General features: G+C 43.6%; 1 protein-coding gene across 1 annotated transcript; it reads left to right on the plus strand.

Moving 5' to 3' along the window:
- The first annotated feature begins 6687 nt into the window (after nucleotides 1-6687).
- Nucleotides 6688-25917, plus strand: socs5b (suppressor of cytokine signaling 5b). The gene is made up of 2 exons (XM_020641306.3): nucleotides 6688-7142; nucleotides 16131-25917. Exon 2 carries the CDS (start codon nucleotides 16150-16152, stop codon nucleotides 17833-17835), a length of 1686 nt encoding a protein of 561 aa, XP_020496962.3. The 5' UTR covers nucleotides 6688-7142; nucleotides 16131-16149; the 3' UTR covers nucleotides 17836-25917.
- The last annotated feature ends 563 nt before the right edge of the window (nucleotides 25918-26480 follow it).

Genomic DNA, 26480 nt, shown 5'->3' on the forward strand with positions numbered 1-26480 from the left:
ACACAGAGAGGCTCCTGTCAGACGGGGATTCAAACCAGGAACCTCCTCACTGTGAGGCCACAGCGCTAATCACTGCACCACCATGCAGCACTAGATATGAACAGTACTTATAAATATACACATGCAGTGTGGAACAGTGTAGATATTGCACATAAGGCTCAATGTGATGAGGTCGACAGAATTCAACTAGCTCCACAAAAATGTATCATGTTATTATCAAAATGTTGCATGTATTTTTTTTTATTTAAATCACCTTATTTGAGAAGGAAGTTATTAGAGTTTGACCTCTCTTTGCTATCAGCCTGATTTCTCATTGATTTACTCTTAATGCAGAAATTCAGTTGTTATCTCTTAAGCATGATCGCCACCTGCTGTCGGTATTTGAGAACATTTTTCTTTGGCTTCAGTCCACCTGGATTTTTTTTGTGTCTTATTTTGCCTTTTAATACATCTAATACCACAGATTTTTTTATTGTAGAGGTAACAGATGCAGCTCTTTTTTAAATCAACTTTATTGATTTTATAACAGTATACAAATAATCAGTCATACTCATCAACAATGACACACAAGCTTAAGAAAAATCATTCAGTAATAACATGAAACAAAAAGTTAACTCTGATGGACTCGTGCTATAAAACGTTTGTTCTCAGGTACCTGTCAGGGATCAGTATTTAAAAATGATTAGTCTGTTGATGCACTTTTCTGCCACAAGATGGATAAGAACATAAAGAGTTTAAAGCAACAATTTGTACATTTTCCACCTTCAAACAGCCGTGTGCTTGACGGCTTGATTCTTCACTGACTTGCAAAATAAAATAGGAAAGCTGCAGAAGAAGTTAAGGGCTGTATAAATAAATAACTTTTATGGAATTTCTCCCTGCATAGGAAGGAAGATGTGAGAGAACAGAGAAGAAGAAGAAGAGAGAGAGACAGAGAGGAAGACAGATTCATGGTTTTTCAAGTACCTTCCATGGGTAAGTATCTTAATAGGATTTGAATGTTCTTACACTTTTCTACTTTCCTGCCACAAGATGGCGACCTGACCTTTGTCTCTGTTTGAAGGAACACAGACCTCAACATTCATACAGTAAGTTCAAATAAGAGCAAATCATTTTCAGTTTTAGCTGTCTTTATAATTTGGAATAATGATCATATGAACTCAGGATTAAGACAGTGACTGACTCTAACGTTTCAGTCATGAAACTGAAACTATACTTTTCTTTTTTGTCCTGAATTGATTAAATTCTGCTTTAAAGTCGCTCTCTGATGTCATTTTAAAAAGTCAGAACTAAAAAAAAATGTCCTCCCATGTAAAGATATTGAATATGCAGAGGAAACAGACAGATTAAATCATTTTTATTTATTTTATTTAACAAGGTCTGTCCCACTGATGTCAAGACCCTCTTTTCCAAGGGAGACCTGGTGGAGACAGTCAACAGCACAAACACAAAGTTACAGACAGAGACACAAAGAGAGACAAAGAACAATTTATAAAACACTAAATTAGCATCAAAAGTGAAACATATGAGTAAAATCTAGGTGTCAGTAGTTCAAGCAGTCAAGCTGAAAAGCATAGATGTAGAATCTGCTTCCAAGTCTTTCTTTAGATTTAAAAACATTTAAAGCTCTCACACACCAAGCAGACGGCTAAGATCTAGTGATAGCGAAGGCCAACTGTGGCATTGACTACATCTCCTAACGACGCCTTTGTCTTGGTCAAAAAGTTGCACTTGAACACACCACAAAGACTCCAGCCGACGGCCAACCACCACGTACGGGAGGAAATAACTCTCCATGCCAGCAGGTGGAGGTAGTCTGTAGTTATGATACGAGAAGACCATTTTCACACCGCTGTCGGTCACCCCTCGTATTATAGGTTGTCTACTAATGGAGAATAATGTCTGATAAAAAGTTGAAAATGGCGCTGGCGTTGTCAGCTCTTTTTCTTTTAGTGGAAAAAGAAAAGAAGAGGCGGAGGAGACAAATAAGGAGAAACCGCACTAATGGGTGAAAGCGTGGATACTACAGCGACATGCTCAAGGGGCTTTACTGAACCTGTGAGGAGAGCTGGAGAGAAATGAAACCTCCCAACAGCCAATCAGAGAGATTCCTCTCACCAACCGTTGACGCCGATTCAACATGTCGTATCGGCTGAAAAAAGGCAGACGGGGGTCGACAGGTAGCGACGCAGTTGGACTGGTGTGTCAGGCCTTCTAGGACACCAGCTCCTTGAGTTTTTATATCATTCTGCAACAGATTCCAGGCTGAGGGTGCAGAATACCAAAAACGCCCTTTTCCCAATTTCTGGCAGAGTGTTTGGGACAGAGAGCGTAAAGAGGTCCTGAGATCACAAGGAATACAGTCCTGTACTTTTCTGTGTGACTAAAACACAGAGGGAGCAGATAAAGCTTTGCCTGATATATATGTAAAGGTGTACCAGTGGCCTACGGGTCACCAGAGAACAGCACCCAACCCCAGATTATAAATGTTATAAGATCTGAGATGGTCAAACCAAGTTTTAATTTCACTTTAGTTTTAGTGAATCTTGGAATCCAAATATTTAATTTCATTCATTTAATTTTGCAATTAAATTGTTAAAAACAAAGAAAAACGCACTAAGCTGTCATGAGCATGCTAAGTCAACTACGATGTCCTTGACATGCAAGGACGTCTTTGTTTTCGCCATTCCTCTGCAACGACCTAAGTGGATAAAATAGTCCATTCCGGCGTCTCTGCTAGTCCACATAGTAGGAGAGTAACTGTGTATGTATGTGTGAGCGTGTAAAAAGTCCAGTTTTTCCAAGTCCAGAGTTTTCCAAAAGGTGAGTTTTCAGTGACCTAAAACGCAGTTTGCGTACGAAAGGCCGAAATGCTCAGAAAAAGCAACATTTAAAAAATACCGCCAACATGTGGACTAGGCCTTTGTGTGCAATGATGTTAGCTTACAGTATTCAGAACCCCTGGCGGAGGGAGGCAGAGGGATCAAGCAGCAACCTCTGGTGTTGAGAAATGTGTTATGTTAATATTTTTATTTCATTTTCTGTTTGACTTCGTCTCTTTCTTCCTTCGTGTTGCTTTCATTTCTCTTGTGTGTATTTTAATTGCTTTAGTCTTTAGTGTTTCCTGTTTTTTTTTGTAATTTCTAACCCTCATGTCTCTTTATGTCCTGTGTGTATTATGTCTGATTAATTATTCAGTTCTCTGTGTGTCTTAGGTGTTTCCTGTTTTATTTTCTTGTCTTACTTAATATTTGTTTGTTTCAGTAAGAAAATATTTGTTTTTAAATTATTAGTTAAAGGAGCAGTATGTAACTCTGACACCTAGAGTTTGAAATGGGTACTGCAGTCCAAATTCTAAACATTGTAGAGAGCTGTCTCCCACACAGGTTGCCATGTGGTGGACACTGAAGCTTCAGTGTTTATCCAGCTCTGCATCGGTCTGTAAACCTTTCTGCGTTCTAACCTCTCTCCATTTTTCAAAAGCATCTCCAATATTGATCCTAGTTTGAGCACGTTTCTGCTCGTGGAGCTTATTAGAAACATGAAGAGGCTTTTTAGGTCGAGTACAATCACTTCTATCTGAACCAGTTCAACCTGATAACTGGTCTCATATCTGGCAAACCGAGGGGCGTCCAAAACGGCCGTGTAGGGGTGCCTTAAAAGCGCCTACCTTCTCTGGTCCAAACAAATCCAGAGCATTCAGGACCAGAATCTAAAGTTAGAAGGAGGACATACTGGCTGCTGCATTGTTGTCAGAGAAGCCAGCACTTCAACATAGCATGTTTCCTTAATGTCTGATCATATAGTAAACACATTTATTGTAGAGTTGATGTGATTTTTATTGAATGTCTGGTTGTATAGATTGTCTGTACGATTGAAGCTAATATAGATATCTTTGACTTCTGAGTGTAAGTGACTGAGATCAAATCTCCCTTCACACAGGAGTTTAGTTAGTTATCAGTTTCTCTTTGTGGCCTTCTTTCTCCAGACACAGCAGAGACGTGCTGGGAGAGTCTGACCAGTGTGAATCACTCTGGCAGCAGATTTGGCTCTAATGTGATTCTCCTTCATTTCCTTCATAAACACTAATTGGATCAGCGTGTCGGACATGTAAAAGCTAATGTGCTCGGACCGGTCTCAACCTCAGCTCCTGATTACTAAAATATTACTCACACGACTTCCACCTCTCATTACGAGTGTGTCATGGGATGCTGAATGTTCCTGCAGGATGTGACCTCATGTGTGGGCGTATGAGTGACTCCTAACGCTCCTTTTAGCATTGTTCTTATTTAACTCAGAGCGGTGACACACATGAGATCTGGATTGTAGAACAATGTTTCTAATTATGCAGCTGTTGAGTCCTGGAGAAGGTGCTGGACCTCGACTCATAGGGGACGTTAGTTTTTTATTTGTTCACAAATAGATGCATGGACTGCACTCCTGAGGACTGTCCCTGAAATCTTCCCGACTTTATCTTCCTGATAATCTGACTTTGTGTGTGGTTTAGTGTACTTTCAGACAAGTGCAACAAGTCTGAGCTCCACTTTTTAAAACCTAGTTGAGGCGGCCCTGTAGCTTGTTAGGTTGTGCCTCCTCTTTTCTTGTGTTGCAGGTTGGTGTAATTAGTAGGTGTGGTGTCCATCAGTCTGATTGGGAGCACCTGGGCCCGGTGCTCACAGTCATGATATAAGCTGCTACTTCACTCTACTTGGAGAGACCTTTCTACATGTGCTTTTTTGTTTTGTTACTTTGTCTTTCGTCTCCATCCAACAGATACACAATACACTTTCACACAACCAGTCACTTACACTATTGATACTACTGACATCCATACTTAATTCCTTTTGCAAGTTAATTCATATTTTTGTAAATAAATTAGTGTTATTAATTATTATTTCGGTGTCTCTCCCTTTACTTGCCATGGCTTTTGAGCCAGTCATGACAAAGTCAACTTCTGCTATTATTGTGTTCATATAGCACTTATTAGTAGCAGGCCTGGTTCAAGAACAAAATGACTAAGGGTGCATCTGAGATTAAAGGGGGTGCAGCTACAGTGACTGGCAACAGTATTGAAAAATAGCGTAGGTGTCATGTGATCCCCGGTGAACAGACAGGACTAAGCACCTGACATGACCATCAGATCATCGATGTAATTAACACGATCTGAGTCACTGTTGTCATTTGAGAGCCTCGATTACTTACTGTAAAAAAAACTGTTGTTATTTTTTTGCGTCCATTGAGTTGAGGGTGCAGACATTTAAGATGAGGGTGCAATGCGTCCTTTGCACCCTCGTAGAACCGGTCCTGATTAGCATCAGTATCTATGCTTATGATATAATGCTGTCTGGCAGCCCATTCATGGAAAAAAGAAAAGTTGGGCACATAATTCATTTTTGATCCATTAATACGTTAAAGTATGGCACTGGAGAAAACTAGTGCACACACATCCAGGCAAAATGTATACAGGTGCAGGACAAGAAATGTAGCTAACTGCAGAAAAAACTAGATTAAGCAATTCCTGAAGAAACTGCAGTGAGAGCTGGGAAAGCTTTGAGCATAAGCAGCTACCATCACAGCCATGGCTGTCGAAGCCATCGCTACCACAGTCGCTTTTGCAGCTTTTTCTACCTCCATGCTGCAAGAGCGAAGATAACACAAGTCTCACACTTGTAAATGGTAAAACGCTTTTCTAGTCTTCTGACTACCCAAAGTGTTTTTACACTGCACAACTACACATTCACACACTGATAGTAGAGCCTGCAATGTATCGAGACCATCAGAAGTCACTAATCCCATTGGCATTAATACACCGCCGACGAATTCTGATTCTGAGGATTCAAAGGTCCCTGTCCTGTTAAATTGTTGATCAAGCCTGTGGGTGCGCAACATGTGACAATTATTTTATTATTCTGTTTTTTCTGCTACATTCTTCACTTTTGATTTTAAAGAGAGAAAAATTGTTTTGAAATTGGCGCAGAGGCTCGTGCAGTTCTTCTCACCTGGATGACATCAGTGGTCCGGGTCAGGTGTTGTGCCGAGAAATGCATTCCTGCTAAGAACTGCATGCACCTGGTGGAAGTGTTAGAAAACGATATAAATCGTATTTCTTGGGAAAAGATGACAAACCTTATACCACAGCAGGGGCTCAAAATGTGTACATTTTGCAATGACAGAAAACCTCCCTAAAGAGGCCCCATCTGACAACACACCTCGTCCATGCCCTGGGAAGCATCGCTTGCATTTACAAACCAAAGTTTGTTGATGGAAGTCAGCGGAGAAAAAAGGAGATGAATGATCTGTGTGGGAGTGAAAACGTAACGAGGACTCAGCGTCAGGACCCTGGCAGACATGATGCTGATCAGCGCTTGTTGTGGAGGGGCCCCCTATGAAGTTTTGCTTAGGGCCCCAACAGACCTCGAGAATTTCCCCTGCCTGCCCACAGTTTGTCTCTGAAGTGTCTGCAGAGTAAAATAAAGGGTGGATGCAAAATATAGCAGCATAGTATTTTAAGTACTGACGCAAAATTCGGCAGTGTTGCAACTGTGTCTGTTATATTGTGTTTGCATTGTCTAGCGAGGGGAGTGCAATTATCGGCAGGGATGCATTTCTCGGTGTAACACCGGCCCTGTCACATCCAGCATCACTTCACCTCTCCACGTTTCCAAGTCGCTGCCAGCGGATCCTCCTCCGCCTCCGCGCGCTCATTGGTGGCGCCAGCTGCGGGGAATTCCCTATCCGCGTCCTCCGTCGGAAATGGCCGTCAGTTCCCGGTCCTCCATTGGACTGAGCCGCTGTCAGTCGGCCTCCCTCCTGCTGAACACCGTCCGCCTCTCCGGCTCTCCGTCTCCGTCATATTGGCTGCGAGGAGCAGCAGCGAGCACGGCTGAGAAGAAGACCCCCACCATGACGGGAAACGGGGCTCCCGCTGCGCTTTAAAAAATGATTTAGCCCTTTAAACATTTTTACTAGTATTTTACTAATTAATTAGAAAATAATCGGGATGATACCTTCAAGTATCCGAGAACCTTTAGTGCTTTCCTCCGACACCGTGGTCCACCAGGGGGATGTAGTCCTGACTTCTCTTCAGAGCCGCTTTCTGCAGACAAAGAGTGCTTGTGAATAAAGCTTTCAAAGACACACGGGTAAGAGATATGAACTCGAGAAACGACCCGTCACTACTTCACATGGACCCCTTTGTCTTTACATCATCTTTACGCAAAATTACAAAAACCGGGTTTATTCGTGGTGAATTATTGTGTCGATTCTCCTCGAGCTAACACGCTAACCCCACTAGCCGAAGCTAACACGCTAGCCCCGCTAGCCGAAGCTAACACGCTAGCCCCGCTAGCCGAAGCTAACACGCTAACCCCGCTAGCCGAAGCTAACACGCTAACCCCGCTAGCCGAAGCTAACATTAGAAACTCCACTCCAGGGAATGCTAACCGTTAGCATTTTTGACAGCTCCAGAGTCTGAACTGCTAGTCGACTCACCAGGCTGTATTTGAGACAACTAGCTATATTTACTGACAACACAAAGAGATTGTTTTTACAAATTATTATTTTACATCTGTCTTCCAACAGACTACACTGAAGCCGAGATAATGATTTATTCTCGGCTGTAGGCTACGTTAGCAGTGCTAGCATTCAGCTAACTCGGATGGGACCAGAGAGAAGTGGGGCCTCCAGAAACCTGAAGGCCTTCCAACCATTTCTGTACACCAGCTTTAAAAACTACAGATTTGTCCCTTTATTTGCCATCAGTGGTAAAGGTTATCTGTTTTCTGCAGAAGTATTTTCCGGTAGTATAAGGGGATCTCACCTTCAACCACAGATATGTATGTAGAGTTATATTAACACCAAGACAGGTATGGTCTAATGTGACAGGCTTAATGTCCTTAAAATGATTGTTTGCTCAAAATGCAATCAAAAGGAAGGTTTTGTTCAACTGATTTTAGCTTGACATAGGTCTCTGCTTGACTTAGGTGTTGTTTTTATTATTTGCACTGCTTGAAAATGCATTTTCAATTTACCAGATTGTGAGAGAATAGAATAGATCTTAATTTTCCACCAAAGCTGGGAATTCGCCTAAAGCTGGCGACTAACTAAACGATTTTCAAATATTTAAAAAATGTGAGCCCAGAGACATAAGGACAGTGTCAAACGATTTGACGACGACACTACTAGACGATTCAGCCAGACCAGGAGACCATACAGCTGCTGTCTGTAGTTACAATTTAACAGATGAGATCTCACAGAAACAAACGTGACTTCGGGAAAATCAAATATTCAGGATGATCGACGTTGTGGGCTTGCTTTCCTCGTGTGTTGTTTTTTTCAGCATAAAAACAGAAAATGAAAAAAGTGTATTACGGGATGAAATCCTGGGTAAGAAGACGGATTTTGTGCAGCTTATACAACTTGTAGCGCTCGCTGAAGGTGAGTTGTGAGAGTAGGCAGCATCCGGCTGGTGACGCTTCCAAGTGTGCCCGCTCTCATTGGCTGCTGCGGGTATTCTGTCAGAGGCAGTCGAATTGTAAATATCAAACATGTTTAAATGGTTCAACCGTGGCCAGCTTTAGACTCTCACGATACATATTGAAGTTCATGTCAGGGTTTAGATCTCTTCAGTCCTTTTTAAGGTTAAGTATGATTATCGCTCTTTGGGTAAATAACTTCTTAAATACATTTTTAGATGCCATAGGGCTCAAACTGGTTAAAGAATGATAATTATCTGCCATGATGCTCCTTGCTTTCTTCCTTATCTTATCAGTAAATAGTTGAGACCCAGGCTTTTGTGGTTTGCCCACTTTTTCGCCTGTCGATGAGAGTTTATTCTTAAATGTACAGCTCAGGTGATCGTAGCAGGAAGGAAGATGATAGTTAAAACACACTCAACAATAGATCTGTAGATTAGTTTTAGAATTTGCTGAATGACACCAAGGCCACCGAGTTTCTCTAAGTAGATAAAGTAACTGTGAGCATTTTTTGAAAGAAAACTCTTTATTTTTAGAGAAGCTAAGCTGGCGGTCCAGAACTGTGTCAAGAGCATAGTCTGGTGGCAGCCACAAATTGATTTTTTGATGAAAAAACTTAAAAGTAAAAGTTTTAAGTGTTGAGGTTGAATTTTGAAAAATCTGTGAGATTCATAAGCGATATACAGACCATTATGCATTCAAACCGTTTCTATTTGACAGCTTTTGTATTTTTAGAAGTTTGTTTTCATTTGACTTTTGTGTTTAAACATGGCCGTTAACTTTTAAGCTTTTTACCAATCGTGTGCAGACACTTAACCATCCACGTTTATATCTTAAACGTATACTAGAAACAAAGATGGTGATAATGGGATGACTCAAGGTGGTTAAAATCTGTAAAGGTTTTGTTAATAAAATGCAAGATGGAGATATTTGTGTACTGTATTTAACTTGACTTGTAGAGGTGGGGGAAAAAATCGATACAGCATAGTATCACAATATTTTACTTTAATATTATATCCCCAGGGGTTGCACAATTTATTTTTAACATGTTGCATTGTTAAAAATTCCTGCAGTTGTACAGTTGTCCATACATGTTTGTGTTCAGTTAAGTTTGATTAGACTGAAATACTAACAGTTCAGATTGTGAGGAGCATGTGGCCTTTTACTGAGTTGAACTTTTATCACAGTCTTGGTCAGTCTGTGGATTTGACTCCCATTGTGTAGAAATAAAAAAAGACTTAAGTGAGATGAAAAAACTGACAATTTTTTCTTATTTGACAAAACAGTTCCTGATTTGGTTTAGTATAGTGGACATGATATGCAGTTAAAAAGGTACATGGTATTATATTGTATCCAGTTCTCCGCAAATCACAATGTTGAAAATCACACCAATATCATATCGTGTGGACTCCTCCCCACCCCTGGGAGTTAACCCATCGAGATCAAGATCTGTTCCACAAGGGTGACCAGGCCTAAGGGGCAGCAACACACGTCATAATTAACATTTTATATGATGAAGTAACAGTTTACAAACAATATGTTAAGAGCAACAACGAGCAAAGTGCCCAAGTTACAAATTACAACTCAGAAACACAAGATGTGTCCAATGGTCTTAGGTTTTTGTCAAATATGCTTTTGTATTGTTTGCACACTTCCAACAGTAACAAACTTGATGTAGTTTGTGCTGAATTTTAGGTTGCAGGATTGTGTTTCACCATGCAACACTACCCTCACCTAAAACCTGCAAACACATAGTTCACCTTTCATCGTGGAAAAAAAAAAAACCTTGCATAGTTTGCCTGTAAAAAAAAAACGTTTTCTACGTGTTGTGGTTAAAATTAGAGTGATCTGTCAGTCATTTACTCACTCAGTGTGAATGTCTGCAGTCCCACATTTGTTTCAGAAAGCAAGAAGCTACAAATATCTCATTAACTCTGCTCTGGTCTGAGCAGCGAGGGCGTCCTCTCTTAGATCAGTGTGATCCCAGGAGGATGGGTGTGTTGGGCTGCCAGAGAGCAAAAGTAGCCTGGTTCTGGTTCAGGGCGGCTTTAGATGGTTGTGCACTGGATTGGACTATTGGTGTGGTGTTTTTATCAACGTTTGACAGTCACGAAGAATCATGTATTTTTTTTTTTAGCTTAGCAGAATAAGCTGTAGGTTAGCATGTTGCGGAGACAGAATTAAACACAACTTCAACTTACATGTGTCTGTAGATTTCCCTTCATGTTGTTCTATTATCTTATTCCGATTGCTCAGAGAGTTTCTCTGAAGTCCAGGTCGACGCAGTTATATGGCAGCCATTTTTGTCTGGTGTCACGCTCAGGTTGAGAAGCTCATAAGCCATTTTTTTTTTCAAATTGTATAGAAATCTAGGGTTGTAGTCAAGACCACACTAACCGAGACAAGATGGAGACATATAGGGACCGAGTCAAGACCATAAATATCACTGAAAAATCATCAACTTGTCTTTAGTGCCACTCACTTAGACCAGAATACCAGGAAGGTTGTGGTTGTAACCGGGGGATAAAAATCAAACTACAAGTGAATTGAAGTTATTTGTTCCTTTTTAGAAAGAGGTGTTTTCCTTCAAATCACAGTAATGACCTGAAATCGTTTTCTCTGGGACATCAGTGGCCTAGTGGTTAGTCTGCACTCCCCATGTACAGAGGCTGTTGTCCTCAAAGTGGGCGGCCCGGTTTCAACTCGGACAATGAACATTTCCTTTACAAAGTTGTCCATTCAGGCGCTTCTGCTCGTCCACATAGTGGTAGAGTAACTGTGTGTGTATGTGTGAGCATGTAAAAAGTCCAGTTAGCAATGCTAGCACCAGCTCTAGTTTGGTTACGTCTGCCATCGCACTAATCTCATGTCAACTAAAGTGACGGTGTCGCACAATAGCGTCCCAGAGGAGAAACCAGCGCAAGGTGTGATGTCACAAGAACAAAACTTTGTTTTTCCCGTCTTCACCTTTTTGTGCCTTTTTTATTGGAGAGACAAGACAGTGGCTAGAGTTAGAAATCAGAGAGAGAGAGTGGGAAACAACATGCGGGAAAGGAGCCACAGGTCCAATTCGAACCTGGGCTGCCTGCCTGCCTGGGGGGCTACAGCCTCGGTAAATGGGGCGCGCGCCCAGACCACTTGGCCACCAGTGCCCTAAACATAACCACCTTTAAATGGAGTTTCCAAAAAATCTTGACCCTGGAAGAAGTTTTCCAAAAGGTGTGTTTTCAATTACATAAATGCGTATGAAAGGCCAAAACGCACAGAAAAAATCTGTTTGAAAAAAATACCCGCCTACGTGTGGACTAGCCCTCAGAATCGCCTTCTTTCTATGGGTTCTGTCTCCCTGCGTGTTAAGTTAATCTTCTGAATCCTTGAACTTTCTTGTCATTTGAGAGTTAAGCCAAATGAGTCAAAGCTTTTACCATCAGCAGATAGTGCCGTGAAGAGATACTTGCTAATTTCTGCATTTCTAGTGTGATACGTCTTAGCATGCAGCGCCATGTTTGCCTACATGCAACAGCTTTATTGTTTTAACTGTGGCAGCAGACACAGAACACCTAGGAGGGTTTTTAAATCAAACTTGGACATGATGAGAGTTTGTCCGTTTGTGTCGAGGTCACTGGAAAGTTTCATTGTTTGTAATTTTGAGCTGAATGGTGAAACACGCCTACCCTGATGGAAAATGCAGCATCTGAAGATGAAGCTGATATAACATCGAGCTTACTGAGGGAGGAGAGCAGGGTGTGAACATGCAGTTTTTAGTGCTGTGCAGCAGTGTTTCTCTCATGCTGGCTGTACACTTTCAGGTAAAAAAACAACAACAACTGCTGTTAAAGTTTAAATTTAGCTTGTCTTCAAATGTGGGTTGATATATACATTTGTACAAAGCTTGTGTGGCAAGCGTCATATTGGATGGACAAATCTCATTTCACTGGAAACATTGAAGTGTCAGGTGCAGCCCTGAGCTGAAGCCGACTCTGGTGTGTCCCTGAGTCGGCTTCAGCTCCTCTCAAGGTGCGTCTCTGTCGCAACGTGATGATCATAGTGCGGTGGGATCAGGGCCAGAGGTTTCCTTCCATACATCAGAGACACAATAAAAGGTGTTGCTTACCTTGATGACGTGCTGCAGGTTTCTAACTGGTGTCAGCTTCTTTGACCTGCAGCGCTTTTGTCCGTTCTCTGCGACGGCTTGTACCGAGGGTGGTAGCATACTTGCAGGCAGGGTTAGGAATGAAGAAAATCGCTCACCTGTAGCAGTTCTAAGCTTATAAAAAGGTCATCCAATGTCTGCCACAAGGTACCGAGCTGATGAACCAATCAAGCCTCCCCGTCTCCCTGCTCACTCTCTTGCGTACACTAGCCCACACTCAAAGCTTGTCACCAATGACAGAGTTTATACTGTGAGTTGGTCGTTGGGAGCAGTAAAATAGTCATTTTTTTTAAACATGTATTTTGATAAAGTTTAGTGTTTATGCTGAATGAGACATGAGATGACGTAGTTTCTACACAATGCAAGAGATGAGTTGAGATCCGCTTCTGGAGCAACGGCACTTGTGTATGTAAGTGAGGGGGCGTGGCTTTAGAGGGAGCACAGAGGGGAGGGGGTGGGTGTAGACGGAGCACTGAGGGAATGCTACTTTCAAAATATGCTAGTTTTTGAAAATGACTAACCCTGCCTAAAGGGGTTGTGATATTTTACTAAAGAAGTAATTCATGGGAAGACTTTGTGATTAATAGACCCGCATTAGTGGCGGCAGTAGCCAAGCGGTTATATTGTGTGCCTCATGTATAAAGGTTTAAGTCCTTAAAGTGGGCGGTGTGGTTTTGAAACTGACCTGTGGCTCGTTTCCTGCATGTTCTCTCTCTCCCTTTCTTATTTCTGATCATATCTACTGTCCTGTCTCTCTAATAAAGGCATAAAAAGCCCCAAAATAAATCTTACAGAGACAAAAGTCAGCATTTAACAGTAAAAAACAAAAAGATGGTTAGAGCGATGAAACACAAGAAGGATATGGAAATAGATCAATCGGTTTTAACAAACATGCACATTCAAGAAAGGAAATACCTTGTTAAAATATTTGACTATATGGGTACGTTTAATAAGAAAAAGTTAACCAGCGGCTAGCTAATACAGGGGAAAACTTAATTAATGAAATAAATTAAACAAAATAGACTAAAAATTCAGTTCATAAACAGTAAGTCAAAGCTATACTTTGAACCTCTTTTTCTTTTTACAAATACAAACGTAGCATTACTGTTGTATTTATTCAGAAGCATCAAGATGATAATTCTGTTCTTAATAAATGTTAGCCACAGCAGCACTAATTGACACGTTTAAGAGGTTTTAAACACTTCTGAGAAACATTAGTTTCACAAATTTGTATTTGTACTCAGCATATTTTAATTTGCATTATAGAGGTGTTACTATGAGGACTCTGCGGGTCGGCACTTAGCTGAACGTAGGTCATGGCTTCAGAGCGTAAACAACGGACCAGTGGATGCACAAACTCTGAGACTTTATGGTTGTAGAAACAGAGATAAATCACAGCGACTGTCCCGTTTAGGGATGCAGTTTATCAGTTTGATATTTCTTCAAAGCAGCCACATGTCTCGAGTAGATAGATGTTGTCATCTTTAGATTACGCAGGAAGTCGATAAGGCAGGGGGGAGGGAGGGGGAGACACTCTGACGTCATGATTAAGTTAGCGGCGGACCGGCCCCCCCAGCTAATCAACTTAATCAGTTGTGCTGAAGACCAGTCTGGTTTCCTGTTCATCACAGAGCTATCACAGCTGACTGTGCTGATCAATGTCTTTATCAATATGAAGAGGTTCACTTTACACACAGGATGTCCCGCAGTCGAGGAGGAGGGAGGAGAGTAGCTGTAGCTCTCGAATAATAATGAAATTGAAGGGCTCGTTTACCTATTTTTGACCTTCTCTCTGTCTATCCGAGTAAAGTATAAATGGTCAAAATGTCTGCAGATGATGGGAATGTTTTCTAAATCTGCAAAGCTGCAAAATCTGTCGTTCTTATTGCTTCAGCACCATCATTTCACGTACCCAGTCTCCTGCTAGATCTATGAACTATCACACTTAGATTTCTATGCAAACTAGCCACAAAACTTCTCCACAAAGAGAAAATTATCCAGAAGATCGATCGCTGAGTATGTAACCAACAATGTGACATGTTAGCATTTCGGCTGTCTGTTTACTAGATGACCGATTATGAAGTGGAGTTGGCCGTGCATGTGCAATACATCCTATTGTGTAGGCACTACTGGCATTGTACTCAGCTTTCTGCCGATTGTTTCTTTGTTTAGATTCCAAAATTGTTTAACTAAAGCTCTGAAAATGTGTCCTGGGATAGCCTAACCTAGCAGTCGCATGTCCCATGTACAGAGGGCTGTAGTGTAGTTGCAGCAGCTGCAGATTTCAAAATCGAACTAAATGCTCAGGAAGAAAATGTCCATGCAGAAAGTGTAAAATGTGATTCTAGTAACGATCAATCGATATCGATGCCTGTTTGGATACCATGGCAACAAAAAAGAAGTTATGTTTTTTTATTACCAAAAATTGCATGCAAACTCCTGCACACTCTCTGAATTGAACATATACATCTGCAACATTTTGCATTTGTGCATTATAGACATTGCTCTCAAATTTTCTTTTGCAGTAACTTTATCGTTAAGAAATCATGAGAGTTCAAATCGTTTTCAAACAAGTGGTACTGAAGTATCAGATATTCTGACAACCTTAGTCCTGACGAATTACCACACTGGGACCAGTTTAAATATATATTTCACCAGCTCTATAGCACCAACCATTTCCATGAGGTCATTTCATGTTTTGATCAGTCCATAGTAGCAGTGCAAATCGGTGTCTGTTATTTGCTGTCATCCTGCAGTAATTGAACTCGAATAAGTTCTTCTTTCCTTTGCTCTAACTGTAGTTACTAGTAGCAACCATTAAATATAATATTGCTGTGCACAAGTCCTGTGGCGTGGGGGATGAGTTGTGGCATTGAAAATTACCTTTGGGACCAAGAAGCTAACTTGTTAGTGTTTAGACTTGTTGGATTTTATAGAAGCACAGAAATATGTTCCCTAATAAAGCCCAACTTAAACAGGAGAATAAAAGCTGCGGTATGAAATCTTTGCAGGTTTCGTGTTTTCTGTCAGGCCACCTACCTGTGCTGACTGTAAAGTTTGAAGAATTTAAATGCAGTTTGAGGCTACATCTTCCAAGTGGCTGTCAAACTGCAGCAGAGCGGTAAATCATGAGCCTTTGTGGGTGTGCATGTGGCCCGTCTGCTGCTGTTACAGGGAAAGTTTTCGGTCAGGTCTAGACTGGCTCTGTAATACAGTACATACCAGCAGATCAGCTGTGAGCAGATCCTGGGTTCATTTATAGCCGTGGCCTTGTGTCCCTGCACGTCTGCCTGGCAACTCCTCACTCTACTGCTCCAACTCCTCCAGCTCACCCACCTCTCAGACACTTTGGCCCCATTAGACTCACCATGCTTAATTACTAGATACGCAGCAGTCTAGGGAATTAAATGTAGGGCATTCTTTATGTAGCTTTATGTGGGGCGTCGTAGCTGCTGTGATTTCTCCACCTGTGACTGACTCAGTTTGTCTCCTGTTCTCTGCAGCTCCCCGGAGCTCCTGTTGATGAAGAAAGTGGGCAACATGTGGAGCAACTTGAAGAGCAAATGTCAGACTCTGTTTCACAGCAGCAGCTCAGGACCCGGTGAGAGCAGGCCGGACGCCAACGCAGTCCACTGTGTGCTTGACATCGGACAAGGAGGCAGCTCAGATGAGGCTCAGGTGTCCGAAGCCCCCAGTCCATCGCGAAGCCTCCTGCCAGTTCCTATGGTAACAGCAGGCCGCCGCCATCACAACTGTGTGTCAGACATCCCTCAGATTGTAGAGATCACTCTCGACAAGGACACTGAGGATGTGCGGGGGGGCTCAGGGGGCGTTCCTATGGCCCGCAGAGACTCTTATTCCCGTCATGCCCCATGGGGGGGCAAGAAAAAACACTCATGTTCCACCAAAACCCAAAGTTCCTTGGAAGCAGACAGGCGGTCTGGCCGTTTACGGGGTAGCGGGAATAGGAGGGATCGACGTTATGGAATTGGCTCCATCCAGGAAATGAGCGACTCCGTTTCTGGAGGACGCAGTCTGAACGCTCGCTCTCTGAAGCAACGGCTGAGTGACACTGTTGGGCTGTGTTTACCCCTCCCCCCTCGCAGACGCTCAGCTAAGAACCCCGTTACCTCCAAACGCAAGATCCACCTGACGGAGCTGATGCTGGAGACCTGCCCCTTCCCCCCTGGATCAGACCTCGCACACAAGTGGCACCTGATCAAGCAGCACACGGCACCAGTTAGCCCCCATTCCTCCACCGCCCTGCTCGATGCCTTCGACCCAGCCCACCCCTCCCCTGAGGACGAGGAGGAGCGTCTGCGTGAGCGCCGCAGACTTAGCATCGAGGAAGGTGTGGACCCCCCTCCCAATGCACAGATCCACACCCTGGAGGCCTCAGTGCCTGGCTCCTCTCTCTACAAACTGGGACCAAAGTTGGCTCCCGGCACAGGGGAATCCTCTGGGGAGGTCCGGTCCTTGGGGTCCGGCAGCTCTGCGAGTGCTGGATCATCGGGGGCCTGCAGTTCGTTGTTGGGGGCTGCAGCGTCGGCTCAGGACTGTGACTCGGAGGAGGACTCGACCACCCTCTGTCTGCAGGCCAGGAGGCCCAAACAGCGGCACGCTTCAGGGGACGGACAACTGAGCCGGCAGCAGCCTGGACCCTGGAAGGTCCACACCCAGATAGACTACATCCATTGCCTGGTCCCGGACCTGTGGCAGATCACTGCTCTGCCCTGCTACTGGGGCGTGATGGACCGCTATGAGGCCGAGGCACTGCTGGACGGGCGGCCGGAGGGCACCTTCCTGCTGCGTGACTCGGCCCAGGAGGTCTACCTCTTCTCCGTTAGCTTCCGCCGTTACAACCGCTCGCTGCACGCCCGCATCGAGCAGTGGAACCACAACTTCAGCTTCGACGCTCACGACCCGTGTGTGTTCCATTCGTCCACTGTCACAGGACTGCTGGAGCACTACAAGGACCCCAGCGCCTGCATGTTCTTTGAACCGCTGCTCACAGCGCCGCTCAATCGGACCTTTCCCTTCGGCCTGCAGCACCTAGCTCGGGCCGCCATCTGCCGCTGGACCACTTACGATGGTATAGGCTCTCTGCCACTACCACCCGCCCTGCAGGACTTTCTCAAGGAGTATCACTATAAACAGAAAGTACGAGTCCGCTGGCTGGAGAGGGAACCGCCAACAAAGGTCAAATAGGACGGGGCTTCTCTGAGCCTGCACGTACGCTGCAGGAGGGTTACACATCCTGAGGAGCTCCTCGTTAGAGCTTTAGAGACATTTCTCTCTTTCTGATGGGGGATGAAATCTAAATGTAACAAGCTATACAAGATTCATTCTAATCTTTGCTTTAGTTATTACTTACATCACAGAAAATACATATGATTATATTCAGTATAACGCTGTCTGGCAAGCACATGTTTTTGTGTTGAACAGGTTGTTTTGACCAGGAGGGGAGGCACAAATATCAGAGCTTTGTGTCTTTTCTCTCCTGCTTTGTGCTAAATGTCTGCCTGATCCCACCACTTCATCACCTGCCTGTACACCTGCCTGCATGCCTCCCTCTTCATCCCAAACCGCTATTTAAGCCCACACGGCTCCGTTGTACAGTTCACTTTGTGCTCTCCCTTTTTTTTTTTTTTCTTTCTTCCTGAGCTTGTCAAAGCACAGAGTGGAGCACCTTCACAGGAGGTGTGTGTGTGTGGGTGGAGAGGGCATCTGGAGGTGCTTATTGGTGTATTGCAGTCACAGCTCGTCCCATGGATGAAGCTACATACTTCAGCATCCCTTTGCACGCGTGGCATGAGCTTCAGCCGAGTCGGGACACATTCAGAGCAATCAGGGAAACGAAACGCCTAGTGAGGGCTACGGATGAGTCCTTCAACATGAGTTCCCCCTCAAGCAGTAATGGTGACAAATGATCAGTCTACTGTTTCATTAAGAGCGAGCTGAACTTGTCAACTTTATTCCCACTGTGTGGTTTCAAAAAAGGAGAGACATTATACGGAAATATTCAGACACGTCGGGCCATTGTTGCACTTGTGAAAGCAGTTTGTCAGTTCTGAGGTGCACATACGAGCTCTATGACATTTAGGAAAACATTTGCGCAGTTTGCTGTTTTAAAAGAAATGTTTTAGCTTTATTATTTTGTTTCACACCTGCCTCCTTCTGTCAGCATCTTCCCGGGCATCGACCCTGTGTAGCCATCCTCCTGAGCCACGTTTCTTTATAGATCAATAAGCTAACATTTTTTACACTTTACATCTACCCTTCCTCAATTGTATAACTTCTCCAACCAACAGTCCCAAACTCAAATGCTGTCCGTGCATGGTAACAAACGTCAAAGAAAAGCAGAACAAAATGAACAAATCAGAAGCTTACACCGGCAAATGTTTGATAATTCTGCTCATGCAACCGTTGACCAATTATCGAAATAGTTGCAGACAATTTCCTCAAATTGACGCATGTAAATATTTATGTTCGACACCTGTTGTTCTTTCTCCGACTTCCACAGAGGTCTGCAAACATTTCTTCCTCCCTCTCAGTATTTTACTCTGAACCCCGAATCAGAGGAGGCCGACGGAAAACACTTGGAATATATCCTGTGACCTTAATCCCTGTCTTTTTTTTTAACAAAATGTGTTTTTAAAAAAATATATATATATTTATTAATTTAAGAAAGTAACTCTTAGATAAAGGAAACGGGGACCTGACATTTAGTTGACCCTGCATGGTGCAGGTATAAGGTGCTGATTTAACTCTCTGATTTACACACAGTAGAGAGGTGATGGTCTCCAACACTTCAGTGATTACTTTCCGAAGGTCTCACTCAAAACAACGCCTTCATCGCCCAGTTTTTAGAGTCGAAGTTGAAGCGTAGACTGCAGCCGAAGCTCGCTTGAGTTATGTAATTTGACTGGTTGTAGTTGTGCGTGCGTGTGTGTGTGTGTGCGTGCGTGTGTGTGTGTAGGGCTACAACATAAAAGACCTCAAGTCCACTCTAATCAGTCCGTTGAATCTCTGCACTTTGGCTTCATTGTAACAGCATAGGAAGTTTGCAACTGAACACACCAGGTCTCGGAATAACCCTGAAGTGTGTCCGAATTATCCTCAGCGGTCTCATCATCTCAAAAACACAGAAACTGTAAATAAAACCTGTAGAAAGACTTAAAGAGCCCATATTCTGCCCTTTTTGGGGTTCGTATATTTAATCTATGTACCTACTTTTGTACATTCACAATAGCTAAAGTTTGAAAAAAGTGTCTGTTTTCATGTACTGCTCCTCCTTGCTCCCTCTTCGCTCTGAGTCCGTCAGCTACACTCTGCTGAGCCCACACTGTTAGACCCCACGTGGGCCAAGTCTGCTCTGATTGGTCTGCTGATCCACTCTGTCGTTATTGGTCAGTTGTTCAGCACGCTTCTCGGAAATTTCAACATGAGCTGCAGGGCTTGCCACAACGAGCCAATGGGCTTAGATCAGTGATCTCACACTGACAATGATGCTGCACTGACAAATTTTATCGAGGGGGGCTAGAACCGAGCGTTACATGCGGCTAATACTACAGCTAACAGGAGGACGTAGGAGAAGCCGCGTTTCCGCGGACTTTGAATTTTTGCAAATAGATGTGTCTAAACATGCACAGGACACAAAACACACTAAAGAGCATATAAAACCAGAAAATGCATAATATGGGACCTTTAACACTGCTGCGTCCTTTTAAACATCTGTGTTTCTGTAATTCTCTTCTGATAATCCTTAGAGGCTGAGAACTGAGCTGCAGTCCGATGTGTGGTGTAAGAAAGCGGTCAGCTGAAAGCCTGCACTCAAAGGAAACTTATTAACATAATTCTGACAGGTAAAAACATAACTTGATACATAATAAAAATTGATAAAATTGCGAGGCTATAGCTTCATGTTTAACAGCCAAACTTGATTCAACTGACAAAATCGGAGTCCGCTGCGTGGTCGGGACAAAAACGCTGCTGGTTAGGGGGTCATTTGTGTTGTGTTCTCTGAAGAGTAAATAAGTGTGACCTTGGTGCTTTTTTTTATTTTTAATTTTTAAACACTTCATCTTGTTCCAGTGTAGTCGAATCCTGAATCAGGCGGTGCTTTAACCCCATCGGTTAGACCGATGGAGGAGCTATGAGCTCACTCTGATGGTGCACGGTAAAGTTTTTACTATTCAAATGTCCGAGGTGCTATAACGGATTACAGTACACCTGTTGTGTCTGTAGTCCGGTGACTTCAACAGTGCTCATATTTTCAACTGGGAGCGCTTGATAAAGGACGCTGGGTGCTTCACTTTTGTCCAGGCGGCCGCTCGCTGCTGCAAACGCTCTCTCCTTGTTGAAAATTGAATAAAGACTCTGGTGCTAAGACAAAATGAATCCCCAGGTGGACACGGGGCCTAAGCGGTTTCTAAAGTTTCCTGCTGGTGTTTGAGTATATGGCCTCTAAAGTATAACTAGTGATCATTAAAATCAATCACTGGACGCAATTTGAGCTGAGCTGCCAGCAGCGCTTTCAGATTTTAAAGAAACCGGCGTTTCTTTGATGCTCTCAGGGGTCTGACCGAGGGGGTCTGACATCAATGACATTCTTGTGAGACTTGCTCGCTTGCGTTTCCTCTCGGCAGACTCCACAGTTGTGCGATGAGTGAAGACAAGAAATGTCGGTAAAAATGTGGTGTCTCTCTACCTGTGCAGAGATTGCTGGAGAGATTTCACACGCCCCATGTGCAGAGGAGATAGTCCTCATGGCAGTGGCCGAGGGTCCGAATCCGACCTCGGCCCTTGGCTGCATGTCTGACCACACTCTCTCCTCCCGACATGTTCTGTCTCTCTTCAGCTGTCCTATGCAATAAAGGCCAAAAAACTCCCCAAATATAGCTTTAGAAAGTTGCCTTCCCTATCTTCAAAATCCAACGTGTGCATCTCAGGAGGAGGTTGGAGAAATTCAGAGTTGTCCCCCTTTGTTGCATTAAAAGGAAACGATGAGCTGCGAGGTGTGCAGATGTGAAACCTGCAGGTCGGGTGTCAAACTGAAATCATCGAGCCTTAAGATGATCTCAAATTGCTTCATATTGATCGAATCAGTGAGGATGAATTACCTGAGTCTTTAAGCAAACAGCTGTGTAGTTTTAATCAAAGAGGATATTTAAATTATGATGCAATTACAGAATGACAGACTGCTCTTCTACTCACCCGGTAAATCCCACACAGACACCCGAAAGTTCAAAAGAGGTGCAAAACCTGAGACAGGTAACAGGTGTTCAAAGATGATCCACGTAGGTACCCTGAACATTTCCCTCTCAGAAGTCCAAAACATTTCCCATCGTTTGCACATTTGTCTTCAGAACCTTAAACACCAAATCGCCTCCGTGTTTGTTCTGAAGGAGCGACACAGAGAGAGAGAGAGAGACAGCCGGGGGATGAAGTTGACATTGATCTGCTCGTCTTTGCACTTTAATGTGTCAGGATTTTCAGCCACCTGTACATCCTATTTAAATAATGCACAGATGTAAAACTATCCTGCTCACTGTCACCTGTCTATCACGCTGGAGCGCACACACACACCTGGGTTCAGAGCCCCGCCCCTCTCACAGGCTCCAATCACAGGCTAATTTGACCATGATTGGATATGACTTTCCTGTGTACTGAGAGGTACCGTACAATCCGATTTTTAAGACTCATTCTGTCTCTGAGGGTTTAAAACTGTCTTCCTGCGCAGCGATTTCCATGCTGCTCGCAGTACTGAACGAGTCGTGTCAGGTCATGTGAGACAGTGGCAGCTGCACTTGTAATGGCGGTGCACATCTGTGCATTTTAAACTGGTATACTGGTCGAACAGGTATATAAGAAGCAGCCCACTTGTTGGATGAAAGCAAAAGGTGTTCATCTTATACACCGGACTTTACCGGGTTTTTATATTGTTCTGAAATCTGAGCTGACCTGGAGGTGTTTGTCCCGCTCTGTTGAAGAGGAGGAGGGTGACAGAGAGCTTCCTGTGCAACAGTGGCGTGCTCACGGAGAGGGCGGGCGAGGAGAGGAGAGGCGAGGGGTTTTCTGAAGTAAAAAGCACTTTAATTGTGTACTTGTTGTGTTCCACAGTGTGAGAGGAATCAGGACAGTTTTTTGGTTGTTTTGGCTTTTTATTGCAGCAATGTACCTGTTTTAACCAATTTATCAAAGTTACATCATCATCATAGTATTTAAAAATGAATAAATATCAGTCTATTTTAAATCTTTTGACCACCATTTGTGATCAGAGTCCCTGTGGTGAGGGTTCTGAAATGTCCACGTTGAGGCTACGTCCACACTAATTCATCTGTATTTCACTCCAGCTCCGGTGTATCGTGGTGCGTTAGCGTTGGAAGCACTGCTGACCTCGTCTTAGTTTGTCTGCGGCTCTGTTGTACGTTATCAAGTCTCAGGAGACGAGACATGATGTACAAAGGCCGATTAAGAAATGGTGGACGAGGCAACAGAATCTGAGGTTTGATGACAGCTTTTATATCGTTGCAACTTATTCAACGCATCAACAGAAGAGTGAAGAAGAAAATACTGGCGATTGCAGTCTTAAGTTCGTACGTCGGCCGCAGGATACATAAACCTCACCAATCCCCTCCGACTTGCTGGTGGTGATTTTTCCTGAATATTTCCTGCTGCGGTCTCACGTCAGCGCACTCCCAACTTCACTGAGGGAGGAGAGTCTGGGGGAAGTCAGTGGAAAAAATGTGGCGTTTTGTGTTCACACATGCAGCTCATCCTGAATATTTCAGGAGGTTTTGTGCAAGTGTGAAATCACTAATCAACACTTTAATCGGCCATATTGGTATTTGACTTAAGATCAATACCTGCAAGTGAAGACTTATGCAGGAGATGAATATTGTGTGAACAAATCGTTGTATCGGCCCTGACGAGAGCACACAGATGATGCCTTTTGGCGACTGATGGCGGAGATAAGTCATGAAGCAGGGCTGCAACATCATCTAAAGTGGACTTTAAAACAGCATTGTAAAGGGAGCCTGTATTAGTGTGGATGTAGCTTTATCAGTCTGGCTTGTTTTCAAAAGAGAGAAAGCATCGTATACTCGTCCTTTGATGGTATGTTTTTGTGCATTAAGTTGCACCTGTAAGACTGAGAATGTATCCAAATTTACATCCAGTATGAACCCTCAACCATTACTCCAAGCTGAGAGTTTTCAGCTATTTCATTCTGTAAACGCTGCAGCGAAACGCCAAAAGACCCGACGTGTCTGAATCTTCCTGACGTCACTGTTTGAGCTCATGGAGTCGAGACGTGTGTGCAGAAGAAGTGGGCGGTCCTTAAGTTTGTCAGAGTGGTGTAGATGGAGCTGCAGGAGCTGCATGTGTTTGAGAGCTGCATAGAGGGAGGGGACACGGGGTCACTGTGAGGGAGGATGACACTGACTCCTATGAACGATGTCTCTTTGCCCCCCCCCCCCCCCCCCCCCCCCCAAATCACCCTTTATTCTCAGGCAGGCCCGTTGAGAGGAGCGTCCTCTCAGCCCAGTTTTCCCCATGGGAAATATGTGACGTATGTGTGGCACACGTTTGCCAGTTAACCCGCAGATTTAGAAGGGGGGGGGGGTGTTTGTATGATGAGTGATTTTACTTTTCTGTCTGCAACACACACCTCCTGACACCTGCACTACCCTAGGTATTCTCACACACACACACACACACCTCCTCCACCCTAAACCAGGAGGTGTGTCATCATGGACTATGTTAAGCCACGCCCCCTCTCTGAGCTCCTCCCCCCATTAAGAGAAGCGAACATGGTGTGTACATGTTTATTCTGTGATCTTCTGAAAAACAGTGATTGAATCTATCTGACTCTTTATTGTCATCAGTGTGACATCATGTAGCTGCACTATGAGAGCAGGAAACCATGAGTCCCCCTCTCGAAAAAAAAAAAAAAAAAAAAAACGTCTCTGTACGACTTACGGTTCCAGTTCGGAGGTCGCCTCAGACTGCAGGAGTTTTTATGATCTGGTTGCATAACACATGAAAGGATGACTCAGATATCTCAAACATGCTGCACTAAAAGATTTAAAAAATGTTCGAGCATTGTTAGCAACGGGTACGGGATATAAAAGTAATGATTGCAGGGGTTATCTGGAGCAAGAACCGCCCTAACATGACCTCAAATTATCCAGTAGGATCGCTCAGGATCATCAGATAGGGGGGTAAGACCCAGAGAAAAGTTAACAAGTCCTCTGCGGTGAATCTCTGCAGAGAGAAAAAAAAACAATCAAAAGAAAAAGAGGCTGATTGAAAACATGTTTGTGAAGATGTGGCCAACAGTTTGTTTTCTCTCCACAGTAGCATGCTACCTCACGTTAGCAGCAGGTTTAGTGGCGGCCCCGCCTTCTTGCAGACTCAACACTTTCATCCCGATTTTAACTCCTAAATATCAAGTGTTAGAAATCATCTGCTTAGCTTTTAAGAATCTACAAGCTGATACTAAGCGGGGGAATCTGGATCTTTTTTCACTTTTGCAGAAATTTCTCACAAAATCTCGCCTCCGACTTTGGTTCCTCTCTGATTGTTTCGAGGAGAATCCGATGTAAATAACCGTTAAGGAAAAAAAAAAACTCCTGCAGCCTGAGCCCCAGAGGTCAAACAAACTGAAAAAAAAAAAAAGATATTTTAAACATTTTATTTCCTGTTCCCGTATATATTTGAGAGAGCTGGGTTATATGCAAACAGAAAAAGATGTATGAGAGAAATATAATTTTTCATTCTCCCTGATATGCAATGGAGTGTAACAATGGTCACTTTAATGCTGTATGTGCACATCGGCTGCTGTGTGGACGAGGCTGAAGCAGGACTTGACAATGATGGGAGATAATGGTCGTCACTCTGCAGCACCGCCGTGTTCCCACGCCGCCTTATTCATCCTGACCAATTGCAGGAGCCCTTTTAAAAAGAAAACGCCACGGGCCGAGCGAGCTGCCGTCAGACGAATAACACTGTTCCATTTGACTTCTGCTTTCCTTTTTGTTTTGTTTTCTTCTTTTCTTCTGCTGTCAGCTAGACTTCGGAGCGTGTAAATGGCATAACCATGTTCACATCTCACCGTCTGTTTCTGTGTATCTGCTTCACTGTTCAAAGAGAAAAAAAAAATCAGTGGTTTCCAGTATAACCTGTTCATTTTAAAAAGCCGTACGATGCGACACTTGTAGCTGTCACTCTTGGTGCTTGGCTTATGCTTCATTGTCTTAATATTCCAAATAAAACTGTTAAGTGTTATCCACACTGGCCCGGGACATAATGTCGAGTTTGTTTTTCTTTATTCATCATGTTTTTCTCTTCTGAAAGCGGTGGGTTTCTGACCTTTTTATTCCTCAAAGCCCCCTGTAACTGCACCTTAGGAAAGATGAGCTCCCCCGGGCAACCACAGGGAGAATGGGGAATCTTCATGTATTCATTTTTCTGTTGTTTTCAGGGATGAATGTTTTGTTTTCTGGGTGTAAGCTGAACACTTCATCTCTGGATGTCTCTACAGAACAGGCCGACACGCCTGTTCCCACCACAGTTGTAGTGTTGTAGTCAAGACCACACTAACCCCAGACCGAGACATACCCGAGACCAGAGTGCTCCGAGGCCGAGTCAAGACCAAGATGTAGGGATCAAGACCGAGACAAGACCAAGACGTTTTCAGAAATGCATTCCTAAAAATATCTAAAGGATCCTCCTGACATCGTCCTGATCTTGTTCACACATGCACATCACAGCAGGAGACTATCCTTGTCAGACTGGAGAAGGGGTTGCTGGTTCTCCTGAGGTAAGAGAACATTAAAGAGAATGTCAGA

The sequence above is a fragment of the Labrus bergylta genome, chromosome 10, assembly GCF_963930695.1.
Source record: "Labrus bergylta chromosome 10, fLabBer1.1, whole genome shotgun sequence".
Taxonomy (NCBI): domain Eukaryota; kingdom Metazoa; phylum Chordata; class Actinopteri; order Labriformes; family Labridae; genus Labrus; species Labrus bergylta.

Coding starts and splice junctions, on each gene's coding strand:
- socs5b (XM_020641306.3), top strand. CDS start 16,150: ATGAAGAAAGTGGGCAACATGTGGAGCAACTTGAAGAGCAAATGTCAG.